Genomic DNA, 23147 nt, shown 5'->3' with positions numbered 1-23147 from the left:
TTTTGAATGACTTTACAACATGAAGAAATGTCAGTAAAAGTTTTTAAGTTGAGTTAATGAGGTGGAGAAGTTGATGGTACATTCATTCTAAATGGAGGCAAAGGGCTGATAAATTTATTATTATTATTTTCCGGGTTTGAAGGCCAAGATCTGCAGGTTTTCATGTCGGATGTTTCGTGTACGATTTCAGTGTACAATATCAAAGATGATGATACAATAGACGAAGTACTCTAGTTGTCCTCACGGACATTCAAGGTTTGAGTCGCCGGTTTTATTCCACATTTTACGCAGTTGAGCGCAAGTAGACAGACTTCATTGATAAACATTTTCTCTTCGTTTCCTTGAACACTGGTTCTATTTTTGATTTTCTATCTCCTCCCCATATAGTCTTGGGCAATAGATAAGTTCTAACAGGAACTTGGGTCTTTTCACGCCATAACAAGGATGCCTCAGGTGACAATTTCTCTTGTGTTCAGAGAACCGGATACTTATACTTCTTTTTGTTATTCCAATGTACACTGATCTATAGCTACTTTATTTTGAAGTGAAACTGACAGATGAAACTTTGAAAATGGTGACTGGGCGCCATCTGGGAAAAATCAAAATGGTACACCAATTAACTGAAGATGACCTTGATCAAAGAACAGAATTCTGCGAAATCATGATTGAAACCATTGCAAGGCACAATATTTGTTTTAGTGCCGTTTTTTCAAACGGCAATGTTCACAGACAAAATTGCCGTTATTGGAGTGACACCAACCCTCACTTTTTCCGGGAAACACATACCCAATATCCAGAAAAAAATAACGTTTGAGCAAGAATATTGGGAAACCATATTTTAGTACCTCTTTTGATCAAAATTCAACAGGGGAACTGTATTTGAATATGTTGGAAACTATTGTTGACCCTCTCATCACTGAAATCGTTGAAACGAATCCTAATGAATTCGATATGTAATTGTATTCCAACAAGATGGAGCACCACCACATCACTCCAGACAAGTAAGAAACTATTTGGATACTACTTTTCCCGGTCGTTGGATGGGCCGTCGAGGTCCTACAGAATGGTCAGCCCGCTCGCCAGATTTGACATCTTTGGAATTTTTTAATGAGGCTATTCGAAGCAAAAGGTGTACGAAACTGAGCCTGCTTCAATATTGGATATACGGTAGAGAATAATAAATATTTGTAGAGATATTGACGTTACTGTGTTCAAAAATGTTCGGCGTGAAATATCGGATAGGCTGTTCATATGTCGAGAAGTTCAAGGCAACCATTTCGACCATCTTCTGAACTGACCTGAAGCTTATTACCTAATATTATGTAGTTGAATGACAATGTATTCAGGCAATTATTGAAAGCTATGCCATTTTGTAGTAGTTAAAAATATTGACATTATATTCTAGGGTTGTGAAGCATTTGTCAGGATCTTCAAAAAATGTGTTACAAGGCCCCCCTTCCTTTGAATTTTTTCCCCGATGGCGCCCAGTCGCCATCTTGAAAGTTTCATCTGTCAATTTCACTTCAAAATAAAGTATTCATGCATTAATTTCATCATCCCAAATTTCAATTTTTTGAGTTAACTCGTTCAAAAAATAAAAGGGAGGAGGGACATTAAAGAAATGCACTGTATATATCGATGGTTCAGCGCACAGATGTGTTGAGTACACTTCTGGGGTAAACTGTGTTAAGTGCGTCTCTGAGTATGTAGTTGATATATCTTTGTTGTGCCCAAATGTGGTAATTGTAATGTGGTAAATTGTAAAATAATAGATAAGGCTTATTGTAAAATTAATTTAGGGTGGTATACCTGTATGGGTGGTATACCTGTATGGTTTACCTGTATGGTTTACCTGTATGATATATCTGTATAGCATAAATATCTTTAGTTTCGCGAAGTTTCCAGTTTTATCTTCCTCTTGAAGATCATCACTTGGTGGTCGAAACACGTGTCAAAGTGTTGAAAATAACGATTTGGTGTTGGGAAAAAAACTCCAGTAATATTCATTACTACACCAAAGGTTTCAAACAGTACATTATAAGTAAAAATTGTTTACAAAGTCAAAGTCATCGTAGTCGAGTTGATCAAATGTGTTAAGTACCGATAGACTCACAATCATAGTAAGTGCACTTGACACCTGTGGTATTTTAAGTTAGGATGTGGTTAGATACGCACTCTTGCTAGGTGATCACTTACATTTGTGTTTCTTATTTAGTGACAGTTACTGACAGAAACACAGTTTATAATGCGACCCCAGAAGAAAAAATACTTGCTGTATAAGCACACATTGATTCACATTTCATTATTACAAGCGTATACTCAATTTTTATAATTTCACCATCATGGCTGCAGCCAAAAATGATGATTTTTGTCATTTACGGGATGAGTGCAATGGAAAAAAAGGTAGTACTGAAGTGGCCAGTTTTCTTTTGAAGTACATTTTTTATTTTTCTGATACTGTATCTCACATAGCATCTTTCAGATATAGTTACATAGATCTACATAGATACAGTTGGAGGACAGAACCGTAATCAGTTCGTAACTGCAGTAATGTTGTATGCTGTCATGAGAAAGCACAATTTGGAAAGATTGATTTGAAATTATGGAAGCAGGTCATTATTATTTGCACGCAACGATTAAGCGGAAGAGAAAACATATGAAAGTTTATACTACAAGAGAATGGGCCCTGTTGATAGCAGAAGCAAGGATTAAACCGTCACCCTATAAAGTGTCGACGATGGGATACACAGATTTTGTTGATATTAAAGGAGTTATTTTAGAAAATATATTCAATGTTAAAGTTAATACCCAAAAGGAAAAAGTTAACTGGCTGCATATTAAATGGATTCGAGTCCAGAAGAGCAAACCAAGGATTATTCAGGATAAGTACGATCTATCTGAAAATTTCTTCTCAGAAATTAACACACAAGAACTACCAAATGGAAAGATTACGACAAGAAGGAAGCAAAATACGATTTTGGATTGGTCATCTCTTAATTTGAAACAGATGTATACCTCCAAGCTGCTGGTAACGAAACCTAAGAAAACCGTTCTCTTAGCGTTCTTGAAATTGAAAGTAATTCCTGAAAATTACAGGAATTTTATAGAAGAAATACCGACGGCCAACCGAATGATGAACGTCATTTCAGAAGCTGACGACGATGTTGAAACAATATAATTGTCTAGAATCTTGAACTTTTTTTAAAAAAAATGCCACCTTGGTTGAGAATAAATATTTGTTTCTTCTAGCGAGACTATTTCATTCAATTTGAATAGTTAAGTATCAAGTAGGGCATTTGTTTCAAGTAATCACACAAATGAGGTAAGTACCTTTTCAAATGTGTTAAGTGACTCGAATAATTATTTGATTGGTAATTTTTCTAATCACTTGCCCACTGAATATCTAAAACAAAGTTGTTATTTGCTTTGTTACTTAATCGAAAACTCAGCTTAAAAAAATCAATATCATTAACGATAGAGAAGTGTGTGCAGTAGCCGACTTTTGTTATTGAATATGGTAAATTTCAAATTCTGGAAAATCACCAGATTGTAACTTAACACATGTGTGCGCTAAACCATCGATATGTAATATGGCAGCCCGGTGAATAGAAACTAAAAGAATGTCTATCATATCTGAACTTCCTTAACGCAAAAATCCAATTCACAATAGAATATGACACTTTTGTATGACGATGAAGGAATGGGAAGCAAAAAGCTGTGTTTTCCCAAAATCCCAGTTACTATCACGGTTTTCATGTATGTACTACTATGTTGTGCTTTTCTAAATCTATGTAAACGACTGTTCATACCTGATGATAGTAACCGTCCTTATCGAAAACGTATTTTTCATCGACCACTTCGATTTTATAGTAATCCGCCAGAATGTTCATCAAACACCTCCTATCCCAATCATCAGTCACCCTCCCTCCATAGTTAATGTGGCCTGCAGTGTAAGTCAAAACTTTGAACGGTATCTCCTCGTACTCCAACAGGAACATATGCAGCTGCGATATGCAAATTTTCAAATCTCCGTCTGTGAACTCATAAGGAATGTTGAATCCCAATGGTCCAAACTTCCTCCTTTCCAAAAGTATCCCGTGAAAAAGACATAGCGAGAAGACCAGCAACTTGAATTTTGCCGCTTTCGGATGTTCTGATTGCATGAAATCGGTCAAGTCAGACACTTCGTTTCTGTAAGCTCGCAACATGTTTGCCTTCAAACCGGAAGGGGGCTCTATGGTCATCTTGCTGCCGTTTTGGAGGATGGAAACTGGAAAGTGTGGGGAGGGGGTTGAGGTTAACCAAATTCTGAAATCTCTGTGGACGACGTCCGGTGAAATGGCTTCTACTATGCGTTCCAGTCGTGGCATCCAACTCGGAGCAAGGTGGCAGTTCTGTAAAGAAGAAACAGTAAAAAAATCACTTTTTACTCCGGTGTTTGGAGAGCATCAATGTCCTATGTATTTTCAATAATGTTGGTACGTTAATCCGATCGTTTGCTTGATGTGGGTAGTTGTACGTAAGGGTTAAAAGTGAAAAGAAAAAAAAATTAATCGAGCGCGACAGATTTTTTAAGGGGGTGTTTAGTGCAACAAAAAAAAGCTCTCATTCAATAATCTGACGATTTCGATCTGACGCAAACTCGCGGCCATTACTATAATGTGCAAAAAAAATTCGCCATTTTGAAATACTCAAGCGCGTCAGATTAAGATATATATGGTTCATCTTTAGACGTGCTGTCTCATAATCTGACAATTATCTAGAGGGATTCGCTTAATCTGACAAAAACAATATTTTTTCAATTTTTTTTTTCAATTCATTGAACTTAATTAATTGAAAAGCTCAGGAAATAGCATGCAAATAAAAAAGTGTATGAAATGAATCTTTCTATGTTTTTACCACTTTTATTTGTAACTAACGTTACTGCAGCTACTTATACAATATATAAGTTCGAAAATGTCCTTATAGGACGAAATTGCAGTAACGTTAGTTACAAATAAAAGTGGTAAAAAACATAGAAAGTGTTAGTTACAAATGAAAGTGGTGAAAAACATAGAAAGTTTCATTTATCTTTTCTTCATTATGATTTCCTACCACGTAGTAACGGCTACATTAATCAATTAATTGATTGATTAGTCATCATCTTCATCACGAACGAGTCTCTGTGATCAGCTGTGATGGCATCATGGCAACATAATTCAGAGTGGGGAGGGAGTGAGAGAATAATAGATAGAGAAAAAGTGAATAGAGAATAGAGGGATAGAAACTTGGAGAGGGAAATATAGGTATCACACAGCTGCACGCATTAAACTTTATCGACGAATTTTTGTTATTTCGGCTTGCGGAAATCATCAGATTATATATTTTTCATTATCTTCGAAATAGTTCCTTCAAAATGAAAAAAAAATTAGCTACGCTCGAGAATGTCGAAATGACGTTATTTTTTTACAACTTTGCTGTCCTCCCCTTTCTTTACGTCACTCACAAATTGTCAGATTACTGGAATATACACTTTTTAGCAGGTAATCAACTCACCCTACCAGAATCTGATGCGTTCGAGGATTTCTGATGATCAATTTTTTTACTAATCTGATACTTTATCCCTCACAGGCGGCCTTATATATGGGGCTCATATTTGATGGAGGTACTTAACCGGGTACAAAGTATCCCCCTGTATATTAATCTGCCGCGCTTTAGTAAATCTCGAAATCTCCGCTTGGGCTCTCCTATTATTGGACTGTCTTAAGGATATTTCGTCCTTTGATGATTTTTGATAGGACACTTTGTTTCAACAACAATTTATTACCAAAAATTACATGTAATGTTTCTTAATCTACAATAACTATCAAGGAATTGATAAAAAGTTTTTGGGAGTTAACAAATAGCATATTGTATGGATTTCTGTTTTCTATATATATATATATATATATATATATATATATATATATATATATATATATATATATATATATGTATCCCTCGGTAACCTTTTCGCTATTGCCGTGTTTGTTTTATTCAAATGAAATTTGGCAGCTGCTGTCACCAGATGGGGATTTCTCCACATTAAACTAAAAAATTCCCACGCAGAACTTCGGTTTTAGTGGGTTTCTCCATGTTTGTTTGTATTGCTTTGTTAACATATTACTAACTTGTGCTGTTGTATATTTATAAATAAACATTATTATTATTATATTATGGCAGGCAATTCTAAAAAGGCTGTTCATGCCGATCGCACGAAGGCCAGTCTTTTTTCGAAATCTGATCATTTGGTATACCTACTTATAGTTCTCTCTCGTATGGTTCCAGAACGATGCCGAATATGCTCTAACTAAATTTGAATCTCACTTAAAATAGTTTTCTCTTACTATTCTCTTCTAGATAAATTTCAAATTCCTCTTACTCTACGAGAATGGTATTTTTCTCAGTCCAAAAGAAAATAAAATTTCGAGGTTTCAAATATAAGTATAATAAGTAAAACAACAATTCATAAAACAATGGACATAAAAAAACAACGTGTAAAATCTTATAAAAAAAATGTGAAATTTTATGAAATAAAAGAAAATAGAACAAAGAAAATGCCGCCAATTTGACTGTGCTATTAATTATTAATTCAACCTCTTAAATGACCATAAACGCTTCAACTCAGTACAAAATACTTTCAGCTTCACTTTAAATCTAGGGAGAGTGGTGTATAACCTTAAATTTGCTTTCTTTTAATTGAAATCTGAACTCTAGCTAAACAACCCACACTAGTAACCCAACAATATAACTTCTTTGCAAATAGGAAGTGTACTCAGCAAAAATAATATGTGAACTCTCTCTTAGTATCAACTAGTTAGTATGTAAAAAAAACTTACATAACGCCTCATGGTACACTATAAGTTTCATTGGCATGATGTGTCTTCAACACTAACACTTTTATTTTATACTTGCTGTACCCAATACCGTCTTACAATTTCGCTACTGATTTTTCTTATATTTCGCACTCCGCGCTTAGAAACAAACTATCTTTCCTATTCAAGCCACTATCCTCAGCTTCGAAGGCTGAGGTATGACACCCCAGAACTCGACTTTACGGGCTCTTGTGTCCGGAAGACTTTCCCAAACCTTCTGTCTTCTCTACCTTTCAAAAAGCCAGCAAACCAACAGTCGCCCACGTGTGACGAATGTCACCAGAAAATCTATATCGCTGAATTGACAAAACTTTCAATGCTGGGATACTGATATGCCCATATTTACATCCTGAGCTACGTGACAAATATATATGACCGTGCATCGTTTCAAAACTCGCCGATGAATAGTGTTTATATAAAACACTCTCCGTCCCTCGGCCATAATTTTACATTGTATGAGAGACAGATCCGGCGTTTGAAAATCTGAATTGAAGAAATCTGTCTCTTCCCGAAGTTAGAATAAATATTACCATTCCTAGCTTTCGCTAGGTATTATAGGATCAATAGACATTATTATCATTTAAAAAGGGGCTACTGGTCATGCTTCGTACCCGAAGCACCGGCCCATTTCGAAAGCATTCCCCAGCATCGTTAACCAATGACCAATGACTACTGTCCATAATCACGAGGTTAACGGTCATTGAATCCGATAATCGTATGCCCTGAGTAAAAGAGATATTACAAAAGTTCAATGCTACATTGCTGGAAAATGAAACTAAATACAGATACCTGGAAAAATACCCAAGAGCCAACTTCCACACCGCTCTGGATCATTTTCTCAGCTCTAGGTCCTTGACCCTGTCCTAAGGATATCGAGAACATCCTTTTGGTAAATTTCATCCTATCGGCGAATTTGTATAGTTCCGCAGCAGGATCCGTACCCGTCGAAAGGACGAATATAAGTGGTACTGTTGGTCCTGATTCCTTGAACATAGCCGACAAGTCCGAAGTCTGAGGTTCTATGAATTGTTGGCCTAATTTTTCAGAAAGGAAATCTTGCATCGCGTTCGTAACCTTGTCTGGCCGTAAACTTTTCAGGACTACGATTTTTTGGAACGGCGTCAACGTTTTCAGACTCGCCGGTAAGGGAAACCTGAAAAAATTATGGTTTGACTTCTAATTGTGACAGAAAACACTACAATAGGCTAAATGATAATAGCAAATACTATTTTTTCCTGCCGGACAATCTCTCTGAATGGAGAACTGCAAACATTCAATGTATCTTCCACCTTTTTTCTTCGATTTGCTTCATTTTCAAAGTTCCTCAATTGATCAAACGTTCCTCAAACGAGTGTCAAAACGTGAAATATCTTAATAACGCTGATTGACTTCTGAAACGTTCAATATAGTCGAAATAAACGATATTGTGCACATTTAAAGTTGACGGCACTCTCAAAGGTCAAAAAACCAATACATAGAAATAAACCGACTACCAACTAATCCACGTCGACTGTAGAATTGTCAGTTCGCATTGAATAATTTTTACTAACCAAGTTTTATGATTGGCTGAAGAGGCATAAAATTAAATTTGAAGTCATGTTACGGTGACGAATAGAAATCGGGGAATGCAGGGATGGTTATCTTTGTCGTGTCATCAATGTTCAGTTTAGGAAATGATCGCGATTTGAGTGTTGAAATTCTATATTGGTGCAATTATAAATACTCATAATTTTTGTTATCTGTTTAAAATGTGGCGTCCTTGGACAAGTACTAATAGTAATAACGAGTGTGATAACAACGAAGACTTTTTCCAGTATGATGATTCCAATAGCGATGGTGAACAATGCGAAAAAGAGATACTAGTGAATAAGATTCGAATGCATTTGAATATTGAAACACAGAGAGTACGTTTCAATGTATATGAGAATCTACATCTCAAGTTTGGTTTCGAGAGAAATAAACTATTACAAGCAACATGACATTTGACCGAAATTCCTGTCTCAACTGTACGTAAAATAGTCAAAAACATCCCTTATGAACGCAAGACGCGATGTGATACAGGATTACCAAAACATTCAGATATTCATCTAAAAAAACAATATACGACTGTTACAAAAGCAATGAGATTCCTACAACTGAAATCATAAGGAAAAACATTGAATAATTCCGGCCATAACGTGAGCTGCTGTCACGAAACTCTTCAGAATTGGATAAAGAAACTAGGATTTAGATTTAAAATAAAAAACAAACGTCAAGCAGTTATGGAAAGCAGAAGAATAGTGGAATTGCTTAAAAAATACTTAGTACAACTAATTAAATATAGACAAGAACAACGGCAAATTTTCTATTTGTGCGAAACTTGGTATGACACGACACGGTTACGAAAGGGTAGACTGATGGTTCGAGAATGTGTACGCCTAACATAAATGTCCTACAAGGACATTTTCAAACGAATACTCCTTCCATGTCCACGTAGATAATTATTTGTTTCACATTATACAGTACCTGTGAGGTTCTTGACTTTCAAAAATTCTCTTGTAATGTGACACGTTCTCTGCAAACGTTGTCACAAATTTCTGGAAACTAGCTAATTCCGCCAAAGCCAATATTTCATTCCACGCTTTACTGGACAACCAACTTGGTGCCGGGTTTGCCAATTCCTGTTACAACAAAGTTCATTGAGTATTATGTGAAACATGGTTAGATTTTATTTGAGTATTCTAGATTTTAGTATTCTTTTGAATATGCTGACTAAGGAAAATTTTCAATATAATCAACTTAACCCTACGTTCGACAAGTGGACTTCTATAACACACGACACGTGTGGTGTATGAAACCCCAATATGATTTTTAGCATTTTTTTTTGAATTTCAACATTGTTGTTATGAGAATTCTATACATTCGTCGGTTATCTCAACCTTTTGAATAATGAGGTTAGTGAAGTTTTAGATAATATGCCTTTTAATATTAAATACGACCTATGGTATCAGCTTGATGGTGCACCATTGCATCACACGGTTGCTGTGAAACAGTTCAGAGGCAAAGTTATTGGACGTAACTGGGAACATTATTGGCCACCTAGATCACTCGACTTAACGCCTTTAGACTTTTTCTTGTGGAGTTACTTGAAACAAAAAGTGTGCCGAAGTAGACCATTTACTGACATACAACATCTGGAAAATACCATTCGCGAGTGCTGTGCAAATATAAATGCAGTTACAGATGTCAGTAGAAGGACCATAATTGAACGTGGAGGACGACATACTGAAATGTAGGCTATAAGTGTTTGACAACCTCATTTAGATCAATAAGTAATTTTTTGTACCATTTGTATTTTCTATAATATTATTGTTGTTTAAAATTTATAATAATAATAGTACTATCGAAATAATTTGCATTTTTTTTAGTTACCTCTGCTTTTTCGAAATCAAAGGTTTGTTTAAGAAAATAGCCAAGTGATTGAAACTTTGCACCAGTCATGTTAAAATTTTTATAGCAAATTTTTAATTTCTCTCTAAAAATATCCATATAAGTAAAAATTTATCAGAAAAGTTAAACTCCATAATGAGTTTGTTATGTATACATGAATTGATGACAATTAACCGAACTTGTTTTTAAAAATAAAGGGGATATCTGTCAAAAATAAGCAAAACGTTAACTTTATCCTAGTTTCATAAAATTTGGCATATGGATACAAAATTGCCGTAGGTAGACACAACTTTTTCAAGTAACTTTTTGTTAAATTCGATTTAGAAATGCACTTTTTCAATTTTTTTCAAAAAAAAAGTTGAATTTGACAAACACTGAACGTCAGTGGGTCGCAATTGGCCGCATCATTTTAAGTTAAATTTGAAGCACAAACAAGTGCCGAAGTTAAACTTCATTGAAACTTTTCGAAAAAAAGTTTCCCATATGGTGCGCACTTTAATGGTAACACTGTATGTTTGAATATGATTATCAACATGAACATAATTGTACTTATAAAATAATATATCTATACATATACAAACAATAAATATTTTCAAATTAATCCGGAATTTTTGATAATTTTTTCAAAGCATTTGGTAGCTCATTGTAAAATTTGATACCTTCCTAATAATTCGAATTTTGCCCAATATTTGTTTTCATTTTTATTAATTTTGGATTACCTGAATATCTTGTCAAATAGTTGTGTTGGTCACCATTGATTTTGAACGTAAAATTTTAATGTTTGAGCTCATTTATGTCCAAAAGAATGAAAGTACATAATTTAAATTTATGTAATGATGACAAATCTAATAGTTTTTTTGGTTAATACAAGTTGACTGTGGGCTCCTTGTATTTCAACTTGTATATACATCTTCCCATATTGATATAAGATATTGAATTTTAGAATATACTAATGAAAAATAAATGAATTTAGGGTATTTTAGGGGTACAACATTTCTTATTTTGAATAAAATGCCCATTATGAAACCTATTTTTTTTCTTATTGTTTCAATGTGTTGTTTCCATGATACATTTTCATCTATAATAAGAAATTTAGCGCTAGGAGAGTATTCAACATTTTCATTATTGAATTTAATTGGATCTTTTGAATCAATTGATATATACCTTTTTGATATGAACATATATGAAGATTTCTGGAAATTTAGTGTCATTTTATGGCATTGAAGCAATAAAAATATTTTATCAAGGTCTTTAGAAATATTAATTTTAATTTCTTGTACACCATTTCCATTGTAAATTAAAGTGGTGTCATCAGCAAACATTTGTAATTCATCAAATAAATTTAATGTAGCCATATAATCGAAATATATAAGAAACAAAACAGGTCAAAGCATTGATCCTTGCGGTAACCCACCTATTATTTTTTTAAACTGATTATGTCGTCAATATAGACATATTTCTTTCTATTCATAAAATAATTTTGAAATAAATTATTTCCATGATTCGTCTTATTATAAAGAATTCCGTTTATTGATTTCCATATGCACTTTGGAGCGGGGTTAAAGAATTTTTCTTCATAATATTTATTTTTGGCAATCCACTTTTTTTACTAATCTATTATCAGGATAACAATCAGGATAACGTTTCATTATTTTCAGCTATTCTTTTCAATTTTCAATTGTATAGGTTTTTTCAGGGATTTCATATTACTCTATATCTATAATATTAGACAACGGAAGTCCAAACTGATGAAATTCACCACGAAACATTGTCAATCACCTTCACACAACTCTGAACTTGCCAGTCTTTAAAAATTATCATTTTTGATGACACTGCCAATATTTATTTTAAAGCATACCATTACTGGAGATCCACCAGCTAAGAAATGATGCCACTCATGTGGGTCAATGTCCCCACGATCCATCAAAATGCGTATGCACAGAAGGAAAGCGAAATGGAGTTTATGTTTCTCGAACAAGCTTCTGCAAACATTACTGTAAAGGCTGAATGTGAAGAAATCATTGATGGTGGTTACTCTTTCAGTGATCAAGTCTGTAAAGAAAAGAAGTGTTACGATTTAAAAAAATTGTTCAGTGAGCAAAATGTCAGGTTGTTACAAAAAGTAGTTTCCGTAGTAATATATGTCAAAAACCCTTCTATTCCTATATATATAGATGTCTTTTGAATGAAGGAATCGCTCGAAACTTTATCTCCTTGATTACATACGAATTGCTAATTGCCTGTGGTATACATTCAGACCCATCACAGACGCAATAACAATGAATGCACATTTGCATATTCATCAAATGTAAACTCCTTCATCAAATTGGAAATTTCATGGAGATGAAACACAAAGAAAACAGAGAAATATTCACGATTGAATCGTTCGCAAATAACTTCTTCAAATGAGAAATGTCAATGAAAAAGCAATTCCTAACAAGATCGAGTTTCGTGCTGGAACCATTTTACGATTTGAATGCAAAAGCGAAGAGGGAAAGAGTGTGAACATCTACTATTCTTGTTATCAACAATGTTTTATCGGAAATAGTGAAAAGTCTTCGTTTCCTTTCCGATTTCCTTTTAATTTGAACTATTTCTTCATTCATTCCAAGTAGCAGACCTGCTTTCATAACGTAATTCAATGGAAATAGGAAACAATTCTCAACACACAACAAAAACAAAAAAAAATACATTGTCGTAATGTTTGTAACAAAACAGTCAAAGTCAGAAAATCTCTTGAGTAAAGAATTATTTGAAAACAATTTCAAATTCAAAAAAACACTTGAATAGGTAATATCAACTTTTTTTCCAAATTTCTAAGAGATTTTGTATTCTTTTTTGTTTCAAGGTTTGATTATGAGGTTTGTATTGAATTATATTGAAGCAGCTAGTTTTTTCTTATGTTATATTTATGAACATCTTTGATTTTATGATAAAATCGACCGATCTTCGATGAAAATTAATCATAACGTATTTGAAAAACTCACTTTGATGTGAGATTTCCAGTTGGAAGTTTACAAAACCGCGACACGTGTTTCTCTATTTAATAGCATCGTCAAACCAAACCAGAAGCCCTTTTTCCAAAAGAATAAAAGAGTGTAAGACTACAGCAAGCGCCAAACGTGATGGCGAGCCCACCCCCATGCGCACTAACTCATTTTCTTACACGCTTGTAAAACATACAAATGTTCTGTACATACAGAGGCGTATCATTACTTACTTGTCCTCTAATGCTGTTGGCGTTTGGCAATGTCTGAATAATTTGTGTTATTTCTGAAAAAATATCATCGCCTAACATAAAACCAGTCATCAAGAGTCAGGCACGTGAAATAATTTTTAAATTGTTCAACTATTTTCAAAGTGCTGAATGTGGGTCGGACACGTTATCAAATGTAAAAAATAAAACATCTCCCGCTACAGGTAACATTAAATAAATTTAAAAAATAACTATTCCAACACAAATCTTCATTTTGTATTGAGTATTTCAATAAGAATTATTGAAAGAGTGGTTATAGTTCGTTCAGTATTATCTGAGAGTAAAAGCAGCATAGTCGCCTCAAGCAAATAGCACTGTAATTTACCCACAAAATCATTGTGATATGTCTACCCTTTATATTCCTTGAGGAAGCCGCTAACGAGCCATTAAAATAGGGATATGCGACAAAGAACGCAAAAACACCAACAAAGAATGCGAAAATACCGCCAAAAGAACCGCTCGATGTTTTATCTGATAATACGATTAAGATAATATTAATAGGTGTCAGACTGGGGGTATTAATATAAATTTTCCATTGATATATTCTGTATGATGAGAAGATAACTAAAATATGGTGAAAATTAATTTTGTTTAAATATTTTCTTTTGGAAAGGACAATTTACATTTGAAATAGTTTTTTATTATCTAGAATTGTTATATACCTTCTACAGATCTATAAAATAATTAGAATATTAAATTCACAAATAAATACAAATGTATAAAGGGCAAAAAGTTACTGCATTTGATAAATTAGCTTTTTGGAAAAAAAATCAAATTTCTCATCAACTTGAATTTTTAAAAATTTGCATATTAAAAGAAATATGTATCAACTGGTGACGTTTTAAAGACTCTATCCATTTTCTTTATCCAACCTATTTGAATCAAAACATTATTATTTGTAGTTATGATTCGTCTTTTGATGTAAATAAATTTGATATTATTATTATCATTGACACTGATAATATTAAATTGATCGTCGATATGATAATGAAGATGGATAAAGTATACGAAACATCACCAGATAAGTATACAAATAGAATAGATTTCCGCGGTTAGAAATTTGAACATCTGATTCGAGTTGAACCGCGTTCAAAATTTTGCGTTGTTCTACGTTTCGGCTTTGACTTTGACATTTTCAGGAATTAGAAAAGTGTGGCTGCACTGATACACTTTATATATTCTTGTTGGTTTGGAAATGAAGATTCATATTCCCTATAGGATTTTATAGTTGATTCAGAAACAATTTTACAGATTTATTGGGAATACTTACTTCGAATAAGACATTGCGATAATTTCAATCTGAAAAAAGTCTACAGTGTCACAGTGATAAGGCAGCAACCTACATTCCTTTAGTCTTCGCCATCTCATCGCTGACATACCTGACGGATTTTGACTCATGACGTTTAGCCAAGTTGAGGAGCTCCTCTTTTAACATGGTCGATTCAAAAAGAATAGCTTTCATTTGTAACCACTTAGTAATATCTGCTTTCTTCCAACACGACATCGGAAGCCTCTCCACTCATCTACTGTGATAACTTGCGTTATCCATTACTATTACGGATCCCTGCGGAAGTTTTACAAGTATGTTTTCAAACCATTATTCGAATACTGTGGCATCCATTTCTTAACGATAATCCCCATTTTTTTCCATTCAAATACCATCAGTCCATCTTTCACGAATCCTTCACTGCTGCCTATGTGAGTGATGATGAGACGACGACCTTTTCCAACTGGAAGTTTCAAACCAGTGGACCAACTTTTCTTAAAGTTTGTCTTCCACTTCTGATATTCTGATCTTGCCAAACCTTCGAGACGGTATGAGCCTCATTGACCCATGTTTCATCAAAATAAAAAATAGATTAGCTTTGTGCTCTGGCTTTCTTTATTTCTCTTAAATAGTTTCTTCTCCATTCCACAATCCCTAATTTTTCTATTAACATGCTCTTTTTATCTTGATTTCCAAAAGTGAAATTCAGCTCATGTAATATTTTCCATAATCGAGTTCTTTTTATATCAGGAAAAAACTGTCTTCACGAATAACTGACAACACTTTATTTAATGTAGGTATTTCGTTTTTTATGTAAAAAGAGTGTACTGTTGTTCACTTCTTCATCGATAACCAAACACTTTCTACCAGTAGATACTTTCGGCTCGAAAAAGTTGTTGTTTTCCTTCGGTTCCTTGAGAATTCTAAAAATTGTTGATCAATTGACACCGGTCATACTCGCGCATTTTTGCAGTACATCCTCCCCCTTTTTTTTGGTACCTTGGGTGCTGTCTGACTTGTCTATTTAGTCCTTCCTCCTTACTTTTTATTTCGGGCGGATATTGTATTCTAAAAGAATTATATACATTCATAACAATTGTTTTCTCATTTATATTTAATGGTGACAATTTCGGACGCTTCACGATTCCCGAACAACTAGCTTCCATGTTGTATAGCTGTTCATTCAACGCGATCTCGAAGTAAACTGCAGAATATCACGAATAACCCCGCTAAAAAGCCAAGTCGGTCTTATTGATGGGTGTGATGTGTCTTTTGACAGTATAATTCAAAAGAATATCTATTCATATCGCCTTCAAAAAAATAGTGTTTTTCTATCTCTTGGTTACTACTCGACATATTTTAACATTTATCATAGTAGATTTGTTATTTTGTTTGTAATGAATGATATTTTTCAAGAATATTGTATTTTCGTCGTATAAATTCATTTATTCAATTCGTTGAGAGCAAATAATTTGAATGCAGTAAGCATATGGCACTAAAATATATAGATATACTGCTGTAGTCTCTCTCATTTCTGAACAGATTTTAAATAAGGGGAGCAATTAATTTCTGCGAATAACAGAGAAGTAAAATTTTCCACCCCAAAAAAGAAGCGGCCTAGACAAGCACCAGTAACTGATATTCCCCTGTATAAGTATTTCAATATTAGACGGATTATTCACGACTTTCATAAGACGAAAGGGTGTCGTATTACGATAAAAAAGTTCCAACACAAAATTATAGACGTTTTGGAAATTGTGGCTTCCAAAACATCTCTTTGTAGAATTTCAAAGCAAATAGGTTTCAAATGTAGAATAACTGAAAATAATAGAAAAATTTTAATAGAGAAAATGGACATTAGAGCATTGAGGATCAAGTATTTACAAAAACTCAATTATTTTCATAGCCAACAGCGACCAATTGTGATTCTTGATGAAACATACCTTCATATTGGACATACATCTTCCAAGAACTGGACGGATGAATCAATCAACCAAAAGGTTATTTAGAAATGTTGCGAAGGGGCCAAGACTCATTATTGTCCATGCATTGAATGGAAAGACCAATTCAACATTTGCGAAACATTTTTTGATAGAGAGGCACAAGTTCAATCACGGTTTCGACATTTTGCATTCTGAAAAAAAAGGTTCAAAACTCTACCTTTTGGAATGTTTAGAAATCAACAGATTTCAAAATTCGGGATAATTGCTCAATGATCAAATAGACTTGAAGTATCCCGCTTTATTGAATTCAGTTTACCATGAAGAAATTGTTGATTAGGATAGATGTTAAAAGTAGGAGAAATGAGGGCTCACGTAAAAATTGTAATCATCATTCTCCAGTTTAATGAGTTATTTCTAGAAAGGTTAATAGTATAGGTAATGAATTCAGCATGTAAAAATTCGTTAGTGATAGTCATAATGATTCAGATTACTATAAAAGCACGACACAGAATTTGACCGAAAAGTATTGTGACGCTTTTGTATAGCAAAACACGTGTCGAGGTTTTGTAAACTCACTTCAAAGAGTGTGTTTTGAATAAGCCTCTAATTTTATGTGTTGAAATTGGCTGATACCTTATTGGTATTCATTATCCCCTAATTTGAGGGTAGGTTAGGTTAGGTCCGAAGTGAGTGGGTCTATTTGACCCTCCACCGCAACTCGCAAAGGTTTATTGTGGCTCACACCTATTCACACTCGACCAAATAAAGCCAGCTTCTCAACGAAGCTGATTAGTTTGTATGGTGAGTGATCTTTCAGGTCAGATAGTAAAAGCACGGCTCTGTAGAACTCTAAAAATCTGATTCGGTCCCCAGCGGGGCAGGCACAAAGTATATGGTCTGCTGTTTTATCATTTTCCAAACAGAGGCGACACACAATATCTTCCGACAGTCCGAGTCTCTGCATATGATGATTCAAATGCCTGTTACTGACATCGTAGTTCATCCCTAGTGTAGTCCAACAACTGTTTGGTATCAAGCTTCGAAGGGTAAATAAACGCCTTGAAGTGAGCCAATCCTGAAAGTCCATAAATCTTCTCGCCATCCAGGTGTTTAATGTTTGTTTGGCAAAGCCTAAAGCGATGCCAATGACAGGTTCTGGTCCGATGAAGCTATTTGCAGCACTCTCCTTTGCAACGGAGTCAGCAGCCTCATTGTCTTCCAGGCCAGTATGGCCAGGAATCCAGACCAGATACAATATGTTGAGTCTTCCTATCGAGAAGAGTCGCTTCAGGTAATTGTCTACCAATTTAGAGGGTAATATTGCTAACACTCAAGACTCTAGTTTCTGTTCCGAAGTGCTTTCTAACAACCTACATGAAACACTCTGTAAGAATCAAGAAACACTTCAATGTGAGATTTCCCCTAGACAGTTCACAAAAACGCAACACGTGTTTAATGCACATATGAACAGGTGATTATGGATCATCTTTGCAGAAAGTTTGGGAAAAATGAGATTCTTGCGTAGAATCTAAGAGGACCAAAATATTAGTATATGAAACCATTATTTTTCCTCATTTAACTTTTTTTAGTACCATATTGATTTCTCACAACCATACAAGAATTACAAATGCAGCAGAATAAATTAATGCGGATATTTTCAGGATGTTGTCGTAGTAAACGCACACCAATTTGAGCAGGACATTGAAGAATGCAAATCTTCTTTTGATAAACAAAACTGAACAAAACCAAATACCTGAATATCTAAATACATACCTAAAAAACGACTGCAGATTGATCTTATCAGAACTTTAATCTTGATTAAGTACCAACATCAGCATGATAAAAACTGTTTCAAGAGGGGATTCGCCTTTTCAAAGAGTTACCGAAAACTTTGTAAACGCACCTAGTATATGAGGTCTGTTCAAAAAATAAGGTGGATTTTCAAATTTCGAGGGCTGCGTACATTTGATTCTTTTACTTTTTTATGTTGGTATACTGGCTCGAACATATGTTCACAGTTTCAACTGTTTAGCATTTTTATTTTGTTGGTGGGGGACAATTTTCTGCTATCAGTGGTATACGGTGAACCAGAAAAATTTTCACAATTGGTACAACTGGTTCAACCGATGAAAATGTTGAGAAAGTGAGAAAAGTGGTTATGCAGAATCGCTGAATTACTATTAGAGACGTTGCTGCAGATGTCGGCATATCGGTTGACTCATGCCATGAAATTTTTTCGGGTATTTTAAGCATGAAGCGTGTGACAGTGAAGTTCGTTCTAGAAAACTGTCCACACCTCAGCAACTTTTGATGCTTTATAAAGCTCAGATCAGATCTTCGTTGGAGTATTGTTCTCATATATGGAGCTCCGTACCCAAACATACCCTGAAGCGGATGGATTCCATCCAGAAAAGAGCCGTGATTGGAAACGCGAACATCACTTGCAACCTTGATAGTCTGGAACATCGAAAAAAGGTTGGAGATTTGTCTGTCTTCTATAGATACTTTCACGGGAAGTGTTTAAGTGACTTGGCACATTTGATTCTAACAAAAGCGGTATATATCAGAAATACGTGACGGACTGTGGCTGCTCATCGTTTTGAGGTTCAACTCAGTACACCTCGAACTCTTCCATTTGGAGAAAGGCGTTTATGTGGAATAAACTTCCTGAGAACGTTTTTCTAAATGTATTTGTTCTCCAGCGATTCAAATCCAATGTGAATGAATAAATAAATATTTTTTGAGAAAAATGAAAATTCACCATAATTCAAGTAAATGTTTGTTCATGTAGCTAGGCAATCAAAATTGATTTTTTGTTTTGTAATGGGGTTTTGAATAGCCTAGTGCTGAATGAAAATGTATTCTGTTCTATTATTTTCTATTCTATTCTATTCTATTCTATTCTATTCTATTCTATTCTATTCTATTCTATTCTATTCTATTCTATTCTATTCTATTCTATTCTATTCTATTCTATTCTATTCTATTCTATTCTATTCTATTCTATTCTATTCTATTCTATTCTATTCTATTCTATTCCATTCTATTCTATTCGATTATATTATATGTAAACGCATGAGATGTGGTTCAGCATCCCTCGAGGAAGAACATAAGTGTCGATGTTAAATACGTTTGGCATTTAAATTATTGTGTCATTATTTTCAACCCACTCAGTCTGAAAAATATATTTTTCATTCGAAAGATCGCTATTCTCAAAGTAGTACCTTACCAGATTTTTCCGTTTCCGCCATGCTCGATATGAATATTGAAATGAACCATTCCAAAGAATATTGATACATTGGATCAACATTGGGCAGATCAGCCAAACAGAAAAACAGAATTTGAGCTCTGTTAGCCACAGGAATGTAGAGAGCCCTTGTATTGTCGATATCTATCTGGGTTATTTCTGCAGACTCAACCTTATTCTGAAAATGAAGGAAAGGCAATTATGGGTATAGAATAGAATACAGTAGAATAGAATAGAATGGAATGGAATGGAATGGAATGGAATGGAATGGAATGGAATGGAATGTAATGGAATGGAATGGAATGGAATAGAATAGAATATAATAGAATAGAATAGTTCATTGGCTACGTGATACATTTGAACATATTTGTAGCAAGTCAAAACAGAAAATTATAAAAATATCGTCATACATACAAATAATATACAAATATCACAATGCTTTTATAACAGAACAATATTTACAATAACAAATACAATCAAACATCAAGCAAATAATGTTAAAAATGAGAACAATCGTTATTCGAAGTCACACGAATTATCTATGTAATATAACATAATATATTCATCTGTGGAATAAAGACAGTGATTCAAAAAAAATACTTCAGTTTCTGCTTGAAACGGTAGAAAGTGAGTTGTTTTATGTGACATGGTAATTTATTAAGAAATTTCAAATTCAATGAATTTTTCTGTGAGGTCTGAATCTCTCAGTTCTTATCAGATTTCTTAATCTCGTTGGATATTGATGTTGTTACGATTGTAAAATGTAGTTGGATCTATTTTGATGAACTTCAATCAATGTTTCATATATAAAGGCTGAAGGAAGCGGCATAATTTTGAGATGATTAAAAAGTGGGCGACTACGATCTCTAAAGTTGGCATTAGATATCAGAAGTGAAACTCTCTTTAGCAATTCAAAAATTTTTTTGCAATGACAAGAATCCCCCCACAACACTATGCCGCATACCATGTGACTATGGAAGACTCCGAAGTAAGAAGATTTGACCGCTCTGATACCGGCGAATTCCTTTAGTCAACGAATCATAAATATTTCACTTGATAAATTCTTGACCAGTTTATCAACATGACATGACCAGTTCAATCTGTCATCTATGTGAATCGCATGTAGCTTAACACATTTACCCACGGTTAAATTTGTATTTGTGGAAATAATAAGAATTTGATTTTTACCCTCGTTGAGGGGTTACAGTGTTACCAAATTTATGAGAAACACATTTCATGAAATCGTTTCAATAGATTCGAGTTTTGTCAGTTTTTATGAGCCTACCTCAAACTGTAACCCAAGTCAATTAATTCTGTCACTATAAGAATTTCGTGCTCGGATTTGATGGAGTCGTGGAAGACCATTTTTACCTGGTCTTGATTGGCGAAGGTTCTACCGGTGAGAAAGTTAAACCACTTATCTGAACGCCTCGTGTTGTGGTAGAGAATCCACTTTTCATCATACGTGAGATTCCGATCCCAATAAAGGTAATTTTGTTTGCGCAAAACCAAAAAAAACATACCTCCAAACATAACAATTTATGTCGATCGTTCAAATCGTGAAGCTCCTACTTTCCGTGCTTTCTGATCTTCCCAATACGTTTAAAACCTTGAAAAATCGCAAGGGAGCTGACGGCCAGTTTTCCGTCATCCCATGCAGCGTTCGTGATGGGTCAGTCTCCAACAGGGTTCTCAAATCCTCATCCTAAGTTACTGTAGGTAATACGATAGCTAATAGCTGTAGCCACTCGTGGGCCTTTTATGGATAGAGTGAATCTGACGCTGAGTCAATAGAGGAGATGGATGTCTAGCTTACGACTCCAACTGACCTCCCTGTAAATTTAGATCAGAAGCGAGTCTACAAAGGAGATGGATGTCGAGTTTATGACTCCAAATGACCTCCACGTAAATTGTGTTCAGGAGCAAGTCTACAGAGGAGCTGAATGTCGAGTTTACGACTCCAACCGATCTCCCTGTAAATTTAGTTCAGGAGCGAGTCTACAGAGGAGATGTATGTCGAGTTTTCGACTCCAATTGACCTCCTCAACTCCTGATCCAATAGGTGAACCTAAAAAAAGGTTTGGTGGTGCAGTATGGAAATAACTGATTCATCTCCTGAAGAGCGGAGTACCTTATATGGAAAAGAGCCATGAAAAAAAAAGGTATACAGGAATATATTACTTAGTGTTCAACGGAAAGCAGCCATAAAAATAGTGTGCGCATGTAAAACAACATCAACTAAAGCTCTGCTGATGATTGCAAGAACCCCCCCAATAGTTCTGTTGGCGGAAGAGAGAACAATGGTACAAAACAACGTATCAAAAGGGTTAGCAAGGTTACAAATTATGGAAAAATGGCAACAATCTTGGGAGATAGACGATGGAAAGGCCAAATGGACAAGAAGACTGATAAGAGACATAGAACCATGGATGAACAGAAAATGGGGAAAAGTGGATTACTTTCTCACACACTAACGAGGTATGGGTGTTTTCAGGCGTATCTGTTTAGGTTTAAAGTGAGTGACACACAAGAGTGCAAGTATTGCAGAATGATAGATACGGTAAAACATACAATCTTTGAATGAATACGTTGGGAAGAACAGAGACGAAACGCAAAAATGACGACAGGAGAATTAACACCGGAAAACATGATAGGGAAGATGCTCAAAAGTATAGAAAACTGGGAAGCCGTTAGTAAACAATCCAAGACCATCCTGACAAAGAAAAGAAAAGAACTAGATGAATAATAATGAAGTACTGAAGAAAAAGGAAGAGCCTCGAACCATCAGTACAGTCTGCTATTCCGAGGGCGGTTCCAGAGTAACCTACTTGACTCATGAGTGGTTTTAGAGTCGGTAAAAATCCGACACTATCTGGTCACAGGGCGACCAGGTGTCTTTCGAAGATTTTTCCACTCGCCGAAAAAACACCCTCATAAAACCGCCTTGCACCAAATTCTTGAACGGCGTACGCAGAATCTGTCTCAGGTGGAGGAACAAACCCCCCATGAGCAGGTTAGCAAACGTTTGCGTGGTGATTCACCAAAACCAGAGGCGAAAAAGCCCTGCACGGTTGAATCTAAGGCATCCTCAGGTGTAGCTGACGTGCAAAAA

At 34.8% G+C, this 23147-nt stretch overlaps 1 protein-coding gene across 3 annotated transcripts in view; it reads right to left on the bottom strand.

The window, feature by feature from the left end:
- LOC111506098 (dynein axonemal heavy chain 1) overlaps window positions 1-23147 on the bottom strand; it is a 290072-nt gene that overhangs the window by 9132 nt on the left and 257793 nt on the right. For 2 of the 3 annotated variants that reach the window (XM_074181740.1, XM_074181741.1), the window contains exons 48-52: window positions 20018-20213; window positions 12181-12374; window positions 9399-9553; window positions 7683-8046; window positions 3810-4394 (exon numbers count right to left, since the gene is read on the bottom strand). In XM_074181740.1, the coding sequence (XP_074037841.1) occupies window positions 3810-4394; window positions 7683-8046; window positions 9399-9553; window positions 12181-12374; window positions 20018-20213 (1494 nt within the window). Of the gene's footprint in view, window positions 1-3809; window positions 4395-7682; window positions 8047-9398; window positions 9554-12180; window positions 12375-20017; window positions 20214-23147 lie in introns of those variants that run through there. The other variant, XM_074181742.1, reaches the window with a different exon arrangement.

The sequence above is a fragment of the Leptinotarsa decemlineata genome, unplaced genomic scaffold (genome assembly GCF_025532065.1).
Source record: "Leptinotarsa decemlineata unplaced genomic scaffold, Ldec_3_MD MMD2_tig00026314_RagTag_RagTag, whole genome shotgun sequence".
Classification (NCBI taxonomy): Eukaryota; Metazoa; Arthropoda; class Insecta; order Coleoptera; family Chrysomelidae; genus Leptinotarsa; species Leptinotarsa decemlineata.
The sequence above is the reverse complement of the archived record's forward strand: the minus strand, read 5'-3'. Positions and strand labels throughout refer to the sequence as shown.